General features: G+C 37.3%; 1 protein-coding gene across 1 annotated transcript in view; it reads left to right on the forward strand.

Annotated features, from left to right (window-relative positions):
- LOC127877079 (uncharacterized) overlaps positions 1–19,910 on the forward strand; it is a 31,474-nt gene extending 11,564 nt beyond the window's left edge. Inside the window, exons 4-14 of the mRNA XM_052422702.1 lie at positions 946–1,228; positions 2,305–2,393; positions 4,994–5,133; positions 5,964–6,047; positions 7,366–7,540; positions 7,850–7,946; positions 9,051–9,165; positions 10,684–10,944; positions 14,271–14,424; positions 15,615–16,378; positions 17,060–19,910. Coding sequence (XP_052278662.1) covers positions 946–1,228; positions 2,305–2,393; positions 4,994–5,133; positions 5,964–6,047; positions 7,366–7,540; positions 7,850–7,946; positions 9,051–9,165; positions 10,684–10,944; positions 14,271–14,424; positions 15,615–16,378; positions 17,060–17,178 — 2,281 coding nt within the window. The 3' untranslated portion in view covers positions 17,179–19,910. The remainder of the gene's footprint in view (positions 1–945; positions 1,229–2,304; positions 2,394–4,993; positions 5,134–5,963; positions 6,048–7,365; positions 7,541–7,849; positions 7,947–9,050; positions 9,166–10,683; positions 10,945–14,270; positions 14,425–15,614; positions 16,379–17,059) is intronic.
- Positions 19,911–20,634: the final 724 nt, after the last annotated feature.

Genomic DNA, 20,634 nt, shown 5'->3' on the forward strand with positions numbered 1-20,634 from the left:
AGTGCTAGTTTGATTTATTGCTTGTTCATATGCTATGAGTCCCAGTGCACATAGTAAGTTGTGCAATAAAGCAATGCCGGAGAAATTTAGTGCTTGGAAATATTTTGAAGCTTTTAACAAAATGGTCTGTTTGGCTATATTTTGTAGAAAAAGGTAGGATATTATTAGCTGTTGAAAATTTCTATAATGAGTTAGTTAATTTGTTTGCATTTGATGCTTGTCTACAATCAAACAAAATGTTGAGTCTTTATTCTCACATTATGGTCCCTTTTTGAGTTAGCCATTAATTCCCAATTTTTTAAAACAAGCAGTAATTCATTTTTATTAATCAAAGCAAATATGTTATGTCAGTAATAATCTGTCATCTTTTAAGTTCATAATTTACCAACGGAATATATGTATAATATTGAGTCTTTTTAAACCTGTTTACTTTCATCCCTTTTACAAACTGAACATCAAATTCCATGCTATTCCTCCAAGCTTGACATGTACCTTGATTGGCAATATAAAAATCTGGCTTAAGTGTTTTACCCTTTTTAAAATAATTTTTGTATTTTATGTCATTCTTTTATTCTTTCTGTATAAAAACCTGCAAGCATTATGTTAAAATAAAGGAGTCACTTAGAAATGTTAAGCCATTGATTTCATAAAGAGTTAAATGTAATGAGTCATGTTTTGAGAAAACTGGGCAAAATGCATGTGCGTAAAGTGTAGTCCCAGGTTAGCCTGTGCAGTCCACACAGGCTACTCAGGGACGACACTTTCCGCTTTATGACATTTTTCGTTTAAATGTCAAGTCTCTTTTTAGCAAAAATCCAATTAAGGCAGAAAGTGTTGTCCCTGATTAGCCTGTGCTAATGTGGGACAACACTTTACGCACATGCATTATGCCCAGTTTTCTCAGAACATGATTCTAATAATGTTATGTTCATGTATACCCTTCAGCTACAGCCCTATGTACACAACTCCAGTAAGGGTTCCTCATACTGGCAAGTCTGAGCCCCACGGTACTGGCCCAGACCCCAGTCCCCACCCTGGGGGCAGCATCTCCACACCCCAGGGCACTAGACCTCCAGGAACCAGACCCCCAGGCAGTGGGCACAAGTATGCGACACCCAAGAATGTCATCTTGAACCCCTTTGAGGCAGGACTGGATGATCTTCACCTGCCGGCATACATGAGTCCAGGATTCTTTACTGTGACATCAACACCAGCATCAGAGGAGAGAGTATGTTATCACATTGGGATACTAGCATCACAACATATAATTATTTATGTTTTTAGATGGTGTTTCTTTAAATCCATTATGCGGTTATTGAAATTAACAATGTTGCCAAGCAAGTTTGGTGTCTTATATTATAGCTTGATAGCATGAACACATGGCTAAAAGTGTTCCGTTTTTTCCGGAAGTTCTGGCTTTTTTCAAGCCCCGGAGGTCGATCTCTCAATTCGTCCAGAATTGATTAGAAAGTTAGGGGATGCTTCACATCTGTCCGCCGAGGCAAGCCGCGAATGATATGATGCCGTGTTGATGAGCATCATAAAATAAAAATCTTTTAAAAATGATTAGTTAGTCAATAATTTTAAAAGAACAATTATAATAATAATTAAAATCATAATTAATTGAATGTATCTATTACTGCATACTTACTATTTTTCCCGTCGCTACTCATAACCCGATAATCCCGTATATTCCAGTTTTAAAGCAAATTCTGGTAAATATTTACGATTAAAGTTCTCAGGAAATTCAAAAAATATAAACATTCGCTATTTTTCTTAAGTGTCAAATAAATTTTGGCATTTGTTTCTATTTAAAGATGTGATGAAATAACATCCAATAGGGGCGGGTTTTTTTTCCCACTGAACAAGCGTAAATCGCCTGACATGATGTTCATGTTTTTATACAACACAAAATACACCCTCATTCATGCGACGTTCTACATGTCTGCATAATTTTCGCACGCTTTTTATTGAAACAAAGGATAAAGCACTGTTTATTTGACGCTAGAATTTAATTGTTAATGTCGCGTTAATCCAATAGCCAGCAGCAAATAATGTTGTGATTTATAGCGTGAAAGACATGCAGAAACAAATAAATTAAGAACTTCTAGCATACAATGTTTGCTAATAGAGTTCACAAGTATTATTTAAAGGATGATGAGCGATTAAACTAAGAATTCACCATTCAAAATGTACTAAATTCTTGGATTATGTTCATATGCTTGTTTAAATCACTGAATGATTACAATGATGCAAGTGACTTAGTATATTCAGTTTTTCATGTTGATAAAATCTGTGTTGCAGAGGCAGTTCCGCTGGTCAATAGAACACCTTGCAGAGCTCAACCCTGCTGACATTGACCCTATGCCCATGCACCAGGCACCAGCTGTGCTGTAAGACAAACTTGATTCTTGAAACTGTCATTATAATTGTGTCGCGTTATGAGAAAACTGGGCATAATGGCTGTGCGTAAAGTGTCGTCCCATATGAGCCTGTGCAGTCTGCTAATCAGGCTAATCAGGGACGACACTTTCCGCCTAAACAAGATTTTTGGTAAGAAGGGACTTCCTGACCTTTAAACAAAAAATACCATAAAAGCGGAAAGTGTCGTCCCTGACTGCACAGGCTAATCTGGGACGACACTTTACGCACATGTATTATGCACAGTTTTCTCAGAACGCGACACATAGTTAAATGCCTGATAACAAAATGGAGCTGGAAGCAATGACACCTGCAATATTTCCTGATACAAGACATGGCCATAATTTGTCAGACAAGAGTTGGTTGATGTTGCTGTAACCGGGAAGAAGCCATATTTTTTCGTTGCCACTAGAATCATTGGTTTATTGTGTTTTTATGCCACCCGGTAGGGTGGCATATAGCAGGTGAACTGTCAGTCAGTCTGTTCGTCGGTATGAAAACTTTAACATTGGCCATAACTTTTACAATATCAGGGTTTGCACAGACCTTGAAAAGTGCTTGAATTTTAATTTTCCTTGAAAAGTGCTTATAAAGGCTGTGGAGTGCTTAAAAAGTGCTTATTTGCATATACAAACTTAAAAATGCTTAAAAAGTGCTTATTTTGGGCTTCAAAAGTGCTTGAAAAACGTACCAAGGGTAAAAATATATAGTCCAAAGTCGTAGTGGTTTTTTTCACGATTTATGATGGTTCCGATCTGTTCATACTGGCAGTTAATGGATCGGTACGGGGCGGTACAGGTTTTAGAACATAACGGAGGCAACTACTACTAATCTTCCGCCAATTGGTCTATTTGGGTTTTTCTGTACGCATTATGCCATTATAGTACAGACAAGTTGAAATATGCCAGCCAATAAGTGCATTTTTCAGAAAGGGTGGCTTTTGAAGTACCCTTGGGTTGTTGACAAAGCAAGTCAAAGTATCTTGTAAAGTATGCAGAACAGATATATAGATCGCTAGTGTGGGGGAATCGGCGTTGAAAAGCCACCATAAGAGTGCATTAGAACATTAAGAATACATATTCAATACAAATAACAGTTTTGTTTTGGTATGTGTAATGCCTTTGGTTAATTACTATATCATAATGAAATATCTTACTGTTGATTAAACAGTTGTTACTGAAGCAGGGTAGTGCAGACTTTTTTAAGTCACATAGAATGATAAGCAAGAAGAGACCAATTAAGCGAAAATGTTCAGTATTGGACACAGAATAATACACAGTTTTCAGTAGATCGGACTAAAAAAGTGCTTGCATTTGGGTTTTTTTCCCTTAAAAAGTGTGTGAATTTCATTGGAGAAAATCTGTATCAACCCTGAATATTGAATATAGCAACTTGATACAATGTATTTGGCATGCATGTGTATCTCATGAAGCTGCAAATTTTGAGTGGTGAAAGGTCAAGGTCATCCTTTAAGGTCAAAAGTAAAAAAATACAATCCAAGGGAAGAAATAAGCTTTGGAAGGGAGATAATTTATAAACCTGCCAAATGATATATTGAAATTTTATTGCAAAGCGGCGCAAAAGGGGGCATTGTGTTTCTGACAAACACATTGCATTTGTTATTATTCAACCACCCTGTTAGAAAACTGGGCTTAATGCATGTGAGTAAAGTGTCATTCCAGATGAGCAGTGCTCACAGACTGATTAGAGAGGACATGTTCTTCTTAGACTGGATTTCGGTTTATAAGAAACGTCCTTTCATAAAAAATTCCATAAAATCATGGTTTCTGATAAGCCTGTTTGGTTTGCAGAGACTAATCTGGCATTACATTTTATAAACATGCATTGAGCCCATTTTAATGCTCCACCAAAAAAATTGGGGGGGAGCATAAAGTCGCCGCTTTGTCTGTCCGTCCGTCCAAGTGTCCTTCCGTGTGTCCGTCCGTGCACAATTTTTGTCCGGGCTATTTCTCAGTAACTAAAGACCGGAATTCAATGAAACTTTATGGGAAACTTCACTACCAAGAAGAGATGTGCATATTATCAGCGGGTTCTGGTCGGATGATTTTTCACAGAGTTATGGCCCTTTGAAATTTTCCATTAACTGTACATATAATGCAATTCTTGTCCGGGCTATTTCTCAGCAACTAATGACCGGAATTCAATGAAACTTTATGGGAAGCTTCACTATCAAGAGGATACATATGTGCATATCATCAGCGGGTTCTGGTCGGATGATTTTTCACAGAGTTATGGCCCTTTGAAATTTTATATAAAAAAATTCTTGTCCCCCCAACTACTGTGCCCTCAAGACGTTCCCTTTTATCTGAGTATATAGTGCAATATTGTGACAAAAAAAAACTTTTTCTCGACGGTTTCTTGTTGTCTAAGTTGCTAATCAATTTTATTATCTTTTAAACTTAGTCTTTTATAATGCCATTTTTCACAATTGTTGATGTTACCATGTTAAAATATTCAATGCAAAGCCATACCCTTATAGACAATAGTGTTTGTACACTTTCTGTCATGTTGCAGACCTGATAGTGTTTGTACACTTTCTGTCATGTTGCAGACCTGACAGGGAGACCGAGGAGCGGGCCCAGAGGGCGATAGAGCAGTTTTTTGCCAACAACCTCATAGTCCCCTCCCCCTGGAGTGACCCCCAGAAACCCAGAAAGAAGAACATCCTCCCGTCTACACCAGGCCCCCAGGGTGAGTGGGCATCTGTGGTTCTCAAGGATATATGTTAGACTGCTTTATGACATCAGGTCTTACTTTGTTTAATAATGATCTTGACATAAACGTATCAGTTGCATGTATTTGGGATACCATAATTTTTTAATAATTTTTCAGTTACTGGCCGCCTTTGTAATAGAACATTCACTTTGAAAAATTGATAGTAGTGTTGGGAACTGTGATAGGACTAATTAAATGACGCCTATATAATTATATCACTCAGGCTGTTGTCTTCGTTGAATAAATATTCATAATTGCTGTAGTGTTACCTTAAAAAATAGAATGCCACTAGTGGCCAAGTGAAATGACTATGTATTATTGCATTTGATTTTGTGAAATTTGTTATGGAGTCCTAAAAACTGGTAGACCGCCTGTCAGGACAGAGCAGATGTCTGGTGGATATTGGTCCACAGTCCACATCATTATGTCTAAAACTGCATTATTTACATGATACACTCCAAAGGGTTTTTATGTATAGTATAGTAGTGGGGGACATTTTGTTTTTGCCCTGTCTGTTGGTCTGTCTGTTGGTCTGTCTGTTTGCGCCAACTTTAACATTTTGCAATAACTTTTGCTATATTGAAGATAGCAACTTCATATTTGGCATGCATGTGTATCTCATGAAGCTGCACATTGAGTGGTGAAAGGTCAAGGTCATCCTTCAAGGTCAAAGGTCAAATATATTGCTTCAAAGCGGCGCATTAGGGGGCAATTTTTGACAAACACATCTCTTGTTTTGTATTTACATTAACATTTATACACAAAGACTATGCAATGCTGACCTGTGCCCTGTGTATTGTGATCAGGAAGCCATCACAGTGAGGCTCTGATGCAGGAACTGCAGGGATCCATTCAGAAGGCATTGCCGGCCAGTCAAGGCAAGGTGGACGGTGAGTACATACAGGCAGGCTTGTTTTGTTATGCCCCCCTTCGAAGAAGAGGGGGTATATTGCTTTGCTCATGTCGGTCGGTCGGTAGGTCGGTCGGTCGGTCCTTCCACCAGGTGGTTTCCGGATGATAACTCAAGAACGCTTGGGGCTAGGATCATGAAACTTCATAGGTACATTGATCATGACTCGCAGATGACCCCTATTGATTTTGAGGTCACTAGGTCAAAGGTCAAGGTCACAGGTGAAGGTCACAGTTACTGGAAATAGGCATTTTAAGGATTAAGCATGGTTCAAACAAGGGAAACAACTACCGTTTATGCATGTTCTTTTTATTACAGAATTTGCCTCCCTTTAATTCATTTAAAATCTCATTTTACAGCAGAGATTCCAAATCTGACCTGTAAATGAGCCCCATATTTACTGCCAGTGCTAGGTTACCTTTTCCCATTTGATCATTCGAAAGTATTGGTATTGTAATGCTGCTGCTACTGCTACTGCTACTGCTACTGCTACTACTACTACTACTACTACTACTACTACTACTACTACTACTACTACTACTACTTCTACTACTACTACAACTACTACTACTACTACTACTACTACTACTTCTACTACTACTACTACTACTACTACTTCTACTACTACTACTACTACTACTACTACTACTACTACTACTACTACTACTACTACTACTTCTACTACTACTACTCCTCCTCCTCCTCCACCACCACCACCACCACCTCCTCCACCACCACCACCTCCACCACCACCACCACCACCACCACATCCACATCCACCACCACATCCACCACCACATCCACCACCACCACCACCACCACCGTGACAAAAAACGTATTCATACAATGGCTGCTACTACAACTTATAGCCCATATAGGGGGACATGCATGTTTTACAAACAGCCCTTGTTTCATCAAATTTTGGACTGAAATCTGACCCCATTCCCAATCTCAGCAAGTATATATGAGTCGTGTTCTGAGAAAACTGGACACAATGCATGTGTGTAAAGTGTTGTCCCAGATTAGCCTGAGCTGTTTGCACAGGCTAATCAGGGACGACATCTGCCTAAATTGGATTTTTGTAAAGAAGAGACTTCATTTAAACAAAAAAATGTCATACAAGCGGAAAGTGTCGTCCCTGATTAGCCTGTGCAGTCCGCACAAAAACTGGGACGACACTTTACGCACATGCATTATTCCTAGTTTTCCCAGAAGGTGACACATATTTTTCCCCAAATGACAGACACATATTCTTTAAGTTATCATTTGTGTGCTTATATTTTTATTTTATTTTTCAGCTTCCTGCCAGACCATGTTGTCACTGCCTGTGAATTTTGACCTTAATGCAGTTCTTGGTGCCTATGTGACTGGTGACACAGACGAAGGGACACAGGAGATGCTGAGCACTTCCTCCCTGCGCAGGAAACTCTTCTTTCATGGAGACACGTCTAGTCTGGCACCCAGCCCTGTTAAGTAAGTCTGGTACATCTAACATGGTGCCTAGCTCTATTAAGTCCTGCTTATCTAGTTTTTTCAGTATCTCTGTTACAACTAGTCTGGATACCAAGTCCGTTAAGTAAGGTTTGTGCCCAGCCCTGTCAGTACGTTTGGTTATTAAAATAAGGTGCTGCTGTGACAACTTATGGTGCACAAAATATTGGAAATATTATAATATTTTCTCAGGCGAAATTATTTTATGTAAATTTATTCTCATCATACTGGCAATTGCCATGATGTCATCGTAATGCCCATCATTTGCACGGTGTTTGCATGCTGCTTCAGAAACGTGGGTCATGAGGTGGAGCCAGAGTCGCCCTGTGGAAGACAACAGAGGCATTCCAACTGGGAAAGAATTACTCCCTTGAAAAACACGCCAGCTGTAAGACCATAGAAGTTGCTCATGAATTTAAAAACATTGAAATTAAATGTTGTTTAAATGTTTTGTTGGAAAGTACTGATTAATAATTTGTATCAGGGCATTATTATAATTTTATCATATTGGCACAGAAGTAATGAGACCAACAAAGATTTAGTTTTGAACATACGCATTTTACACTGTTCATGTGTTCTTAAAGGTACACACTACAAATTTGTGTTTTTTCTGTCATTTTATTTATCTTTGTGGACATGAAATTTGGTAATATCAGACATCGTTGGATATTAAATTGGAAGATTCTAAATTTTGCCTTAAACCTGAAAATGCATTTTCTATCTGTTGTTTGTCTATTCTTACACCCTTTTTTTCTAACATACCTTAACATATGGTAAAACAACAATGTTTGACTTGCCCTTATTTTCCAAAGCTTATAAATAAGTCTATCATGATAATGTTGTCTCTAAAGCCTAGTGTAACAACCAGTTACTAAATTAAGCCATCATTGCAATATTCCAGCATTTCAACAGAAGCACACTTATAGAGTTACCCATCTTGCGCAATTGTCATTAAAACAATTGTTGTATTTATGATAAGACAGTTTGACATGACTGCAGTTAAGTGCATTGTAATTAACAAGTAATAAACTGCATGCTGTGGATGAGGGAATCAGTTGCTTTCAGATATTTTATCAGTTTTATCTATTTGTTTGAGAAGAAAACATAACAAACATTATTGACTGTGGAGAAAAATAAGTATCAAATGAACAGACCAATACAGCATTTGTATTACTTTGATTGGTATTCTATTTGTAAAATAACTTTTTCCAATATGTGTGTTCTGCAAGGTGTTATATATGTGGAAGAAAATCTAGAAACTCTTGTTTGTTTATTAAGTTTCTAGTTAGAAGTCACTTATTTGAATGTAAATGAATGAATCTAACACTTAACTGCCATGTCAAAACAAATTCCCCCCCCCCCCTTAAGTTTCAACTTTTTTTTATGTATTTCAGACACAAGTGTCCAATTCGTGATTTTGTTTTTTTAGTAGTATTAATTGTAAAAATAAAAGCTACTTACAAAGGGGCTTACACTATATTGCTTGTTACAGTTCTCATCAAGTCCAATCAAGAGTGCCTGTACCCCCCAACATCGACGCTGCTCCTCCGACCCAGAATTCCTTGCCTCACCAGAACTGTCACCCATTGTACAAGGCAGTATACCCAGTATGTACACCCTCATAGGTTAGGGTAGTCTAGTTTCATTGGAATTGTACATATTTGTTTGTACTTTTTATGCTCCCCGAAATAAAATTCCGGCGGAGCATATTGTTGCCAATTTGTCCTTCCTTCCTTACTTCCGTCACACTTTTGTTACCGTTTCTCATAGCATTTTCAATACTTAACCGATCTCTTTCATATTTGGCATGTAGTTACCTTGCATGGACCTCTACCTTTTGATGAGGTTTGAGGTCACTGGGGTCAAGGTCACTGAGGCTAAAAATAGATTCTTCTGTCACACTTTGTGTTACAGTTTCTCATAGCACCTTCAATACTTAACCAATCTCTTTCATATTTGGCATGTAGGTACCTTGCATGGACCTCTACCTTTTGATGAGGTTTGAGGTCACTGGGGTCAAGGTCAAGGTCACCGAGGCTAATAGTAGACTTCCTTCCGTCACACTTTTGCTACCGTTTCTCATAGCGCCTTCAATACTTTACCAATCGCTTTCATATTTGGCATGTAGGTACCTTGCATTGACCTCTACCTTTTGATGAGGTTTGAGGTCACTGGGGTCAAGGTCGATGAGGCTAATAATAGACTTCCTTCCGTCACACTTTTGCTACCGTTTCTCATAGCGCCTTCACTACTTCACCAATCGCTTTCATACTTGGCATGTAGGTACCTTGCATGGACCTCTACCTTTTGATGAGGTTTGAGGTCACTGGGGTCAAGGTCACCGAGGCTAATAATAGACTTCCTTCCGTCACACTTTTGCTACCGTTTCTCATAGCGCCTTCAATACTTTAACAATCGCTTTTTTACTTGGCATGTAGGTACCTTGTATGGACCTCTACCTTTTGATGAGGTTTGAGGTCACTGGGGTCAAGGTCACCGAGGCTAATAATAGACTTCCTTCCGTCACACTTTTGCTACCGTTTCTCATAGCTCCTTCAATACTTTACCAATCGCTTTCATACTTGGCATGTAGGTACCTTGCATGGACCTCTACCTTTTGATGAGGTTGAGGTCACTGGGTAAATGTCACCGAGGCTAATAATAAATGTTTTAGGTGTTTATTTACACATACATTGACAAAGCGCATCATCGGGGAGCATCCATCAGTTTCACTGATATTCTTGTTTACAATACTGCACTGATTACACTGAATTACTTCTGGTTAATATCAGTTTGTTGTCAGTTGCCATTTTGAAATGTAATGCCGCAGTAATGTCAGGCATGTTGTAACCAGGACATTGTTTGTTTGAGTCAATTATATTCTTCCTATGAACCACACCACAAATAGCCTTTTAATAATTTAAGGCTTCAGAAGACTCAAAACCTACGAAAGCTTAAAGACATTGTTTCAATTATAATGTTTTCAATTAAAATTTCATGAAATTGTTTTAATAATACATTTCAGTGCTTCAAGTTCGCAAATCTGAAGGCTCTAAAGATTTAACACATGAAACTAAAACTAAACCTATGTTACTCATATTTCAAATGTACTTATTAATTTCCAGAAACAGGAGCACGTTCGCGGTCTTCAGGCATGTTTGAAATGCACCCAGATGAGTTTGATATCAGCCCTGTTACGGCAGGGGACAGCGGGCGACACCACAGCCTAGTGTCTCCCATACCCTTTCAGGGGCTGATGGAGGAAAACACAGAGGACGACTTCAGACCAAAGTTTGAGGACAGCCCCGGCTTCTCTCCCATACGACCACCCAAAACACCCACCAGAAAGATTTTGAGGAAGAGCCAGGAAGAATCTTATATTCAAGGTTTGAGTGTTGATTTTTTTGTTTTCAGAATTTGCATCCAGTGTGTTGTACTAGGACTGAGGATTTGCATCCAGTGTGTTGTACTAGGACTGAGGATTTGAAAACAGGAGCCATGTCATGCGAAAATCAATTGGCATAGGCAGGCGTCCTGCAGGCGTCTGTATAGTCATGCAAGGCTTCATTGTCCTGCAGGCTTCTGTATAGTCATGCAAGGCTTCATTGTCCTGCAGGCGTCTGTATAGTCATGCAAGGCTTCATTGTCCTGCAGGCGTCTGTATAGTCATGCAAGACTTCATTGTCCTGCAGGCGTCTGTATAGTCATGCAAGGCTTCATTGTCCTGCAGGCGTCTGTATAGTCATGCAAGGCTTCATTGTCCTGCAGGCGTCTGTATAGTCATGCAAGGCTTCATTGTCCTGCAGGCGTCTGTATACATGTAGTCATGCAAGGCTTCATTGTCCTGCAGGCGTATGTATAGTCATGCAAGGCTTCATTGACCTGCAGGCGTCTGTATAGTCATGCAAGGCTTCATTGTCCTGCAGGCGTCTGTATAGTCATGCAAGGCTTCATTGTCCTGCAGGCGTCTGTATAGTCATGCAAGGCTTCATTGTCCTGCAGGCGTCTGTATAGTCATGCAAGGCCTCATTGTCCTGCAGGCATCTGTATAGTAATGCAAGGCTTCATTGTCCTGCAGGCGTCTGTATAGTCATGCAAGGTTTCATTGTCTCATTAGTGGACAGGGTAGCTCCTTACCAGATTTTTGTTGAAAGTGGCTTTAGACCCATTTTTGTATGGCGCAAATTATATTGATCAGAAATATGTGATAAAATCTCTGAATGCAACTGTTTTTTATGCAATAATGATTTATTAGTCCCCTACCGGTTTCACCGGAGGGGACTTATGGTTTGCGCTCCGTGCGTCTGTCACACCTTTCTGGATCCTGCAATAACTTTAAAAGTTATTGATATTTTTACATGAAACTTAAAATATGAATAGATGGCAATATGGACATTATGCACGTCATTTCGTTTTGTACCTACGTCAAAAATTATGGTTGCTATGGCAACAAATAGACTAAAAATACTGCTGTAAATGGTGGTTTTCTGGATCCTGCGATAACTTTTAAAGTTCTTCATATTTTTACATGAAACTTGAAACATGGATAGATGGCTATATGGACATTATGCATGTCATTTCATTTTGTTCCTACGTCAAAAATTGTGGTTGCTATGGCAACAAATAGACTAAAAATACTGCTGAAAATGGTGGTTTTCTGGATCCTGCGATAACTTTTAAAGTTCTTCATATTTTTACATGAAACTTTAAACATGGATAGATGGCTATATGGACATTATGAATGTTATTTCGTTTTGTTCCTATGCAAAAATTATGGTTGCTATGGCAACAAATAGACTAAAAATACTGCTGAAAATGGTGGTTTTCTGGATCCTGCGAAAACTTTTAAAGTTCTTCATATTTTTACATGAAACTTTAAAAATGGATAGATGGCAATATGGACATTATGCATGTCATTTCGTTTTGTTCCTATGTCAAAAATTATGGTTGCTATGGCAACAAATAGACTAAAAATACTGCTGAAAATGGTGGTTTTCTAGATCCTGCGATTACTTTTGAAGTTCTTCATATTTTTTCATGAAACTTGAAAAATGGATAGATGGCAATATGGACATTATGCACTTCATTTCATTTTGTTCCTACGTAAAAATTCTGGTTGCTATAGCAACAAATATATATATAAAAAATCTGAAAATGGTGGAATTTCTGACAATGGTGGAGCCGGTAGTTGACTTATATTGCTTGACAATAGTCTTGTTTATGTGGGTAACACTTATAAGTTGAGTACATGTACATGGTTGATGTATACAATAATCACGGTTGTATTGCATGTGAGCAAAAACTACTTGAACAAAAATAAATATAGAAATCAGACTCACTGTGAACATATATTTATCACATGTGTTTTCATTGGCTTAGTTTTTGTTCCATTGACCAATCGCATTTTGTTATTTTGCTGAAATGACGTTGCAACCTCAAATGACGTCACAAAATGTAAACAACATTCAGGACTTATTATTATGTTTGCGTAAATATTTATTTAATTTTTAACCAGGTTTTCCGAAGGAAAAAACTGGTTATTAGATTGGCGAATGCGGGCGGGCTGGCTGGCTGGCTGGCTGGCTGGCGGGCGGGCGGAACAAGCTTGTCCGGGCCATAACTATGTCGTTCATTGTCAGATTTTAAAATCATTTGGCACATTTGTTCACCATCATTGGACGGTGTGTCGCGCGAAATAATTACATCAATATCTCCAAGGTCAAGGTCACATTTTGAGTTCAAAGGTCAAAAATGGCCATAAATGAGCTTGTCCTGGCCATAACTATGTCATTCATTGTGAGATTTTAAAATCATTTGGCACATTTGTTCACCATCATGGGACGGTGTGTCGCACGAAAGAATCACGTCAATATCTCCAATGTCAAGGTCGCCACAACTAAAAATAGATTTTTTTTAAAAACAAACTTACAAAGGGGGTTAATTTTGTTTGTTCATTTCAAAAGTTCAGTTTGAGTTTTCTCCCTTTATCAGATTTTTTTTTCACAATGAAAACCTGGTTTTGTGACAATTTTGTCCCTTGTTTCCTTTTAAAGCCTGTGATACAAAAAATCTGACACTCGTAATTTCATACCATATTTTATATTAAACTCGTCCAGGAACTTCGTTGGTAAGCTCGCCACAGGCTCGCTTACTAACAAAATTCCTGAACTCGTTAAATAAAATATAGTATGATATGACAACTCGTGACAGATCTTAAATATCAGCGCTCTATGAAAAGTATTTTTATGCAAGTGCATAAGGTGTTGTCCCAGATTAGCTTTTGCATTCTGCACAGGCTAACAAGGGACAACACTTGCCGCCAAAATTGTATTTTTGCTAAGTAGAGACTTCATCAATCAAAACATTGGAAAGTGTTGTTCCTATTTAGCCAGTGCGGACAGCACATGCTTATATGGGAAACACTTAGAACATGCAACAAACACCTTTTTCACAGAGCGTGGCCATATTTTGCAAATAATTCAGCCGCGTTCTGAGAAAACTGGGCTTAATGCATATGCATAAAGCAGTCCTCACAGGCTAATCAGGGACAACACTTTCCGCCTAAATTGGATTTTGGGTAAGAAAAATGTCATAAAAGCAGAAAGTGTCGTCCCTGATTAGCCTGTGCGGACTGCACAGGCTAATCTGGGACGACACTGTACGCACATGCATTATGCCCAGTTTTCTCATAAGACAACTCAATTGATTACAGAGGAGGTTTGTGACAGTGATGGGGAGGAGTCAGTGACCCCAGTGTCCAGCAGGCCCCATGTGCCCAGCCCCTCTGCCATCTCTGGGGAGAGCATGTCTCCCATCTGCCACAATCTGCCTCAGAAAAATGCCTCAACGCTCCCTAAATCTCACAGGTAAGGGGCTTCTTCGATTTACATTGATTTGTAGTCTTGTAGAGCTTATTGTAAGTGGTTTTTAATTAAGTCTAAATTTGTAAAATTCAATTGATCAAGGTTTATTTATTTCAGTGGGATTTAATCTAAATTAATGTCATTTAATCCATTTCACTAGTCTAAAATGTTGCTGTTCCAATAGAGTTTTAGTGACATTGCTTGCAAAATTGTTTGCTTGCTGTCCCCTACCGGTTTCACCGAAGTGGACTTATGGTTTGCGCTCTGTGTGTCCGTGAGTCTGTCTGTCAGTCTGTCACACTTTTCTGGATCCTGCAATAACTTTAATAGTTCTTAATATTTTTTCATGAAACTTGAAACATGGATAGATGGCAATATGGACATTATGCACGTCATTTCATTATGTTCCTACGTCAAAAATTCTGGTTGCTATGGCAACAAATAGACTAAAAATACTGCTGAAAATGGTGGTTTTCTGGATCCTGCGATAACTTTAAAAAGTTCTTAATATTTTTCATGAAACTTGCAACATGGATAGATGGCAATATGGACATTATGCATTTCATTTCATTTTGTTCCTTTGTCAAAAATTGTGGTTGCTATGGCAACCCAAAAAAAAATATCTGAAAATGGTGGAATTTCTGACAATGGTGGAGCCGGTAGGGGACCATATTGCTTTACAATAGCCTTGTTTAATTTTTGCTCTGTCGTTATTTAGTACAGCTATAACATAAAATTATGTTCATACAGAATGACAAAATTTGAAAATTGATATAATTGTCTGTGAAGAGTCTTTATTAAAGTTTAAGCATATATTGTTGCATAACATTAGGGTTTGGGATGAATCCTGACATTATTTATGAATATGCTTTTACCAATGTATAAAAATATTCTATGTATAAGCCTCTTGATGAGAATGGCAAAACTTTTAAATATTTGTAAAAGAAGTTATTTTTGTAGTTGTACCAACTTCTGTTGTTATGCATGATTTCATTTTTTTCTGAAAGAAAATCAAAAAGTAAAATTGGAATTTCATATTCAAATATTGGGCATTTTTCCAATAACGGTATTTGTTCCTATCCCAACACATAATCAATATATACAATAATCAATCTGTGTAGATATACCTGTTTTAGCATTAAGTATGATTTCAATTAAGACAAACATTTAACACAAAACCTTTTTTATTGAAGCTGTACAGACCTGCATACTACCATGGACTTTGAGTCTGGTGGCAATCCACGCGAGAATATTCTGACATCAAGTCTTTGTGATACCAGAGACTTCACATCGTCAGACCATTTCCATGACGACACACAGCAGCACCACAGCCTGTCCAATCAGGACACTGGATACCAGACAGCTAGTCTGCAGTCGACCAATCAAGAATCACTTCACACTAACTTGACCAATCAGTTCAGCTCTCTGCCATTCAATATGACCAATCCAGAAACAGCATTTCCAAACACCAGCCAGTCCTCCGACAAAGCCCCTGTGATGAATCTGGCTCATCATATTTCACTTATCGCTGATAGGGATGACAGTGATGAGGATGAGCATGACTTCAACATTAACAACAATGTGATGAGCAGTCCAATATTCCCAACTAAACAGAAACTTTTCTTCGATGATGACCTGGATTTACAAGATACCCCTAAAAACTCGGTGTCAACTCGGTTATCTTTTGATGATAGTGCTCTTCCAGAGGAATACGACTTTGGTCATAGACATATGGAGGTTGACATTAAAACCTCGAATATGGAGTGTGTTGTAACCTCTCAAGAGGAAGTGGTTTTGTCCCGAGCTCGGGAGACCTTGGCGATCGCCAACAGTCTTTATCCCAAGGACAGAGCTACTAGGGTGACGGGGTCCAGATTAAGAGATATTGACAGTCGCTCTTTCAAGTCTGGAATCACTTTAAAACAAAAAATTGGAGGAGATAAGCCAATGAGTGCTAGTATGTTATTTTGCTACTGTTTCATGTTATTTAATTTAAATTTCTTTAACCCATTTATGCCTAGTGGACTCTCCCATCCTTCTGATTCAGATCAATTTATTTCCAAAATTAGGGATGTCTAGTTCATTTATTTCTATATTTAGAATTTTTCTTACAGAATTTCCTTTAAGCAAACAGCGCAGACCCTGATGAGACGCCGCATGATGCGGCGGCCGCATCATGTGGCGTCTCATCTGGGTCTGCGCTGTTTGACAAGGCCTTTTTTCTAGACGCTAGGCATAAATGGGTTAGTTGTTTTCTCCCTAGACATACACATATGAGTTAAATGTAATTTTTATAAAGTATCAGACATAACATTCAATAAAATTGTATTTCATAACATTAATTTTAAATATATTTTTTCATGAAATCAAACTAATATAATCTTACATCAAACAGATTAATACAGAGACAACTCTAATATTGAATCAGTTGTTAACACTTGAAATTAAGAAGTTTGAATTTTTATAATGTATTCATTATTCTGAATCATAATTAAAGTTACTTAAATCATTTCTGTGCGAACAGAAGTAAAAGGGTACTTTGTTATATTTCCAAATTGAGACTAATGATAAAAGCAGATATTACATAATATTATGCTATCCATTACCTATAACCATCAGTTTGCTGTGATACTTGCAGGTGAGCTTGCCTACTCCATCATCCAGAGGGCGGGTGCTGATCTTGCCAAGTACAAGTCACTGATGCGCGACAAGACCACTCATGAGCTCACCATAAAGGGCCTACACTCCGACAGCTGAGGGGCTACACTTCCTTTGCTGATGTAGCAATTGTACATATATAGTACAGAGTCCGTATTCACAAAGTTATTACTGACATTTTTAGTTAATTTTTAACTCTCTTGCATTAACTTTAGGTCTTGGATTGGTTTTGTATGGGAATATATTAAAATAATAGGTTGTAATTTTTTAAACTGGTAAACAAGTCTTTAAAATCTTAACTCTTTTTATGTTGACAACAACAATCATAGAATTTAATATGGACAATTTGATGCAAAATTTTGACTTGTGCAAGTTTGAAATTGTGTTTATAAGATTCCCTACTTGGCTTTGTGATTGCAGCTGATCTTTGTAAGGCGCAAATCCAAGTCCCATAAAATCTAACATTATTTAAAATTATAAAGAAAGTATTATAGGAACATGAACTTTCATGCATAATATAAGTTAAATATAACCAGTGATCCATTGTTCAATGAAGACCATGAAGAAAAGAAAATATTGTTATACGTCATTCACTTGGTACACACTTTGAAATTTCTAGATAAAAATTGAAAATTTAAATAAAAAAACTTGGTGGAATAAAAAAAAATAAAAAATATGAAGTTCAAGTTTGAACGAAACATTAATTAAAATGTTCCAATGATTTTTACCGATATGTATTACGTTCAATACAGTAAACATTATCATTAAAATATGCAATGACAAGATTTATTTTATGAATGATACATTTATTTTCTTTATGTAATATAATATTGTAAGTTCATCCCATAGCAATGTGATAGCTGTTAATGTTGATTAAAAGGCATGTGGTGTCAATGTTGATTGTTATAATATTATTTATTAATTTCGTCTTTGGTCTTGGAGCTTTTGTCTTTGTGCATGTGTGTCCATTTTTTTCTGGTGTCAGTCAAATTTTTAATTTAATATTTGCTCAATTGTGTGTGTTTAAAACAGCTTGGTCCATGGTGTTAAAGCGATAATTCTTGACAAATAACCACTTCAAGTAAAAATGTGTTTTTATGTGGCCAGCGTACCTGCAGACCAGGCTGCCCGCTTGCATGCACAGCTGGTCTGGAGCTATGCTGGCCGCATATGGCACGAGACCAATTTTCCATAATGCGGGTCAAATGTGATGTGATGCAGCAGATGAAGTTTGCATATTTGTGGTACATTAATTTGTCAAATGTCTGCACATTTTCCAATTGTTTCAGCTGCATTTTATGGTGATGTAGTTACCCAGTATTTTGGTGTTATTTTATTAATATTTTGTATAGATGTACATTGTCTGCATTTATTAAATGTTGCACAAAATGTATTTTGTACAGTGAAACTGACGTTGAATTACATACATTTTCTGCCTTTAATTTTTTTTTATTTACTAAGGAAACTACATATTTTAATGGCTTTTTGGTAGATTGATATGACAAAAACAATAGTGACAGCAAATAGATATTTAATGAAAACAGAACATGTATTCAGCATTGCGGGCAATTTGTATGAATAGTACTTCATAACTTTCCATCTAGTGCTTTTTAATGTAAGGTATGTACCAATAATGTGTTACACATTAGCTTGTACATATTTGTATGTAAATATAGTAAGGTAAAATAGTATTATCCTAACAGGTTTTATACGGCTACATGCCCTATATATTGGGCTGTGCTCTGTGAAAAGGGGGTTTAATGCATGTATGTAAAGTGTTGTCCCTGATAAGCCTGTTCAGACACTTTCTGCCTTATATTTTCTGTTTAAAGTAAGTAACCTCTTACAAAAAATCCGGTTAAGAGAGAAAGTGTCATCCAGGATTAGCCTGTTTGGACTGCACAGGCTAAACTGAGACGACACTTTATGCACAAGCATTAAACCCCTTTTTCACACAGCATGGCCCTACTGATGCCTTTCTTTGTGCTGTCCATGTATACCAACAATTATTTGAGTCGTGTTCTGAGAAAACTGGGCATAATGCATGTGCGTGAAGTGTCGTCCCAGATTAGCCTGTGCAGTCCGCACAGGCTAATCAGGGACGACACTTTCCGCTTTTGTGACAAGTCTCTTCTTAGCAAAAATCCAATTAAGGCGGAAAGTGTCGTCCCTGATTAGCCTGTGCGGACTGCACAGGCTAATCTGGGACGACACTTTACGCACATGCATTATGTCCAATTTTCTCAGAACGCAACTCATTTATGTGAGGTGCCAATGTGATAGTTTCGACAGTGGATATGCCAAATTCTTTGTCTTTCATTCATTTGCAATACAGGAGTGTGTGGTTGAGTGATTTCAACGAAACCTTTGTGCATTAGAAAATAATTATAGCAATTGCATAATACATGTAACAAAATAAGTATGTGCTGTGTAGTTCTTTGTATAACGTGAAGTCATTGTTTCACTTCTTACTGCTTTATTCATCGACAAATAATGCCAGTACTGTTATATCGGAACTAAAAAATATGAATTTATTTTCATGTACATAGTAACAGTTTGCAAATGTAATTGTGTTAAGTGTGTACATGTATAAGAAATAATATAAAACTACACATGTAGTTGCTTGAATGCAGGTAAAAGGTTTTAGGTCAGTTCTCATATAACAATGTTAAGGTTTGTTGTAGCAAAAATACTGCAAAAGCATTTATTTTAATTTTCTAGATACATTAAAATAAAGATCAAGGGCGTGGTTTTAGTGTTTTTTGTGTTCACTGTTCATGATGTGTGTGATATTGCAACTATATTGAAAATGAATAAATTGTACAAATAAGTGTTCTCTGTCTTGCTTTGCAAAAAAACATGCCAAAAATTACAATCATAGAATATAAACAATATTTATATACACTCACAAAATGTTAACATGGAAAGGGCCGTTCAAACAAATATACAGGAAGTTAAATTTCAGCCATACCAGGAGTAGAGAAACCTTATTGTACCATACAGTTCAATATTTTTATGGCAAAGAAAAAATTGCCAAACAGTGAGACACAAAATAAAAGTACTTGACAAGATTAAGAAATTGTAAATGCCAAATATGAACATAACTGGGGTACTGCCTTGGATGGTCAATCCAAAAGTACTGGGTTTTAAACCTTAAGTGTAGAGCTATTTACCTAGATGGGAGATTAACACAACACGGTAAACAAAACCAACACAGGACAATAAATGTGGGGTCATTGCCTTGCAACAATCGATTCAAAAACGCATTGGGGGCTTCCAAAGGTAATTAACCCATTTATGCCTAGCGTCTAGCAAAAAAGGCCTTGGCAAACAGTGTAGACCCAGAAGAGACGCCGCATGATGCAGGTCTCATCAGGGTCTACGCTGTTTGCTTAAAGGAATTTCTGTAATATTCTAAATACTTTGTTTCATTTTTATTATTAATAAATATTTTATTTTTATTTCAGGAAAATATTTAGACTGTTCCATGATATTCCAATAATATATATATATGATTACCCTTTACTGTCTAATGGCTCATCTAATTAAATATAT

This window comes from Dreissena polymorpha, chromosome 4, assembly GCF_020536995.1.
Source record: "Dreissena polymorpha isolate Duluth1 chromosome 4, UMN_Dpol_1.0, whole genome shotgun sequence".
Lineage (NCBI taxonomy): Eukaryota > Metazoa > Mollusca > Bivalvia > Myida > Dreissenidae > Dreissena > Dreissena polymorpha.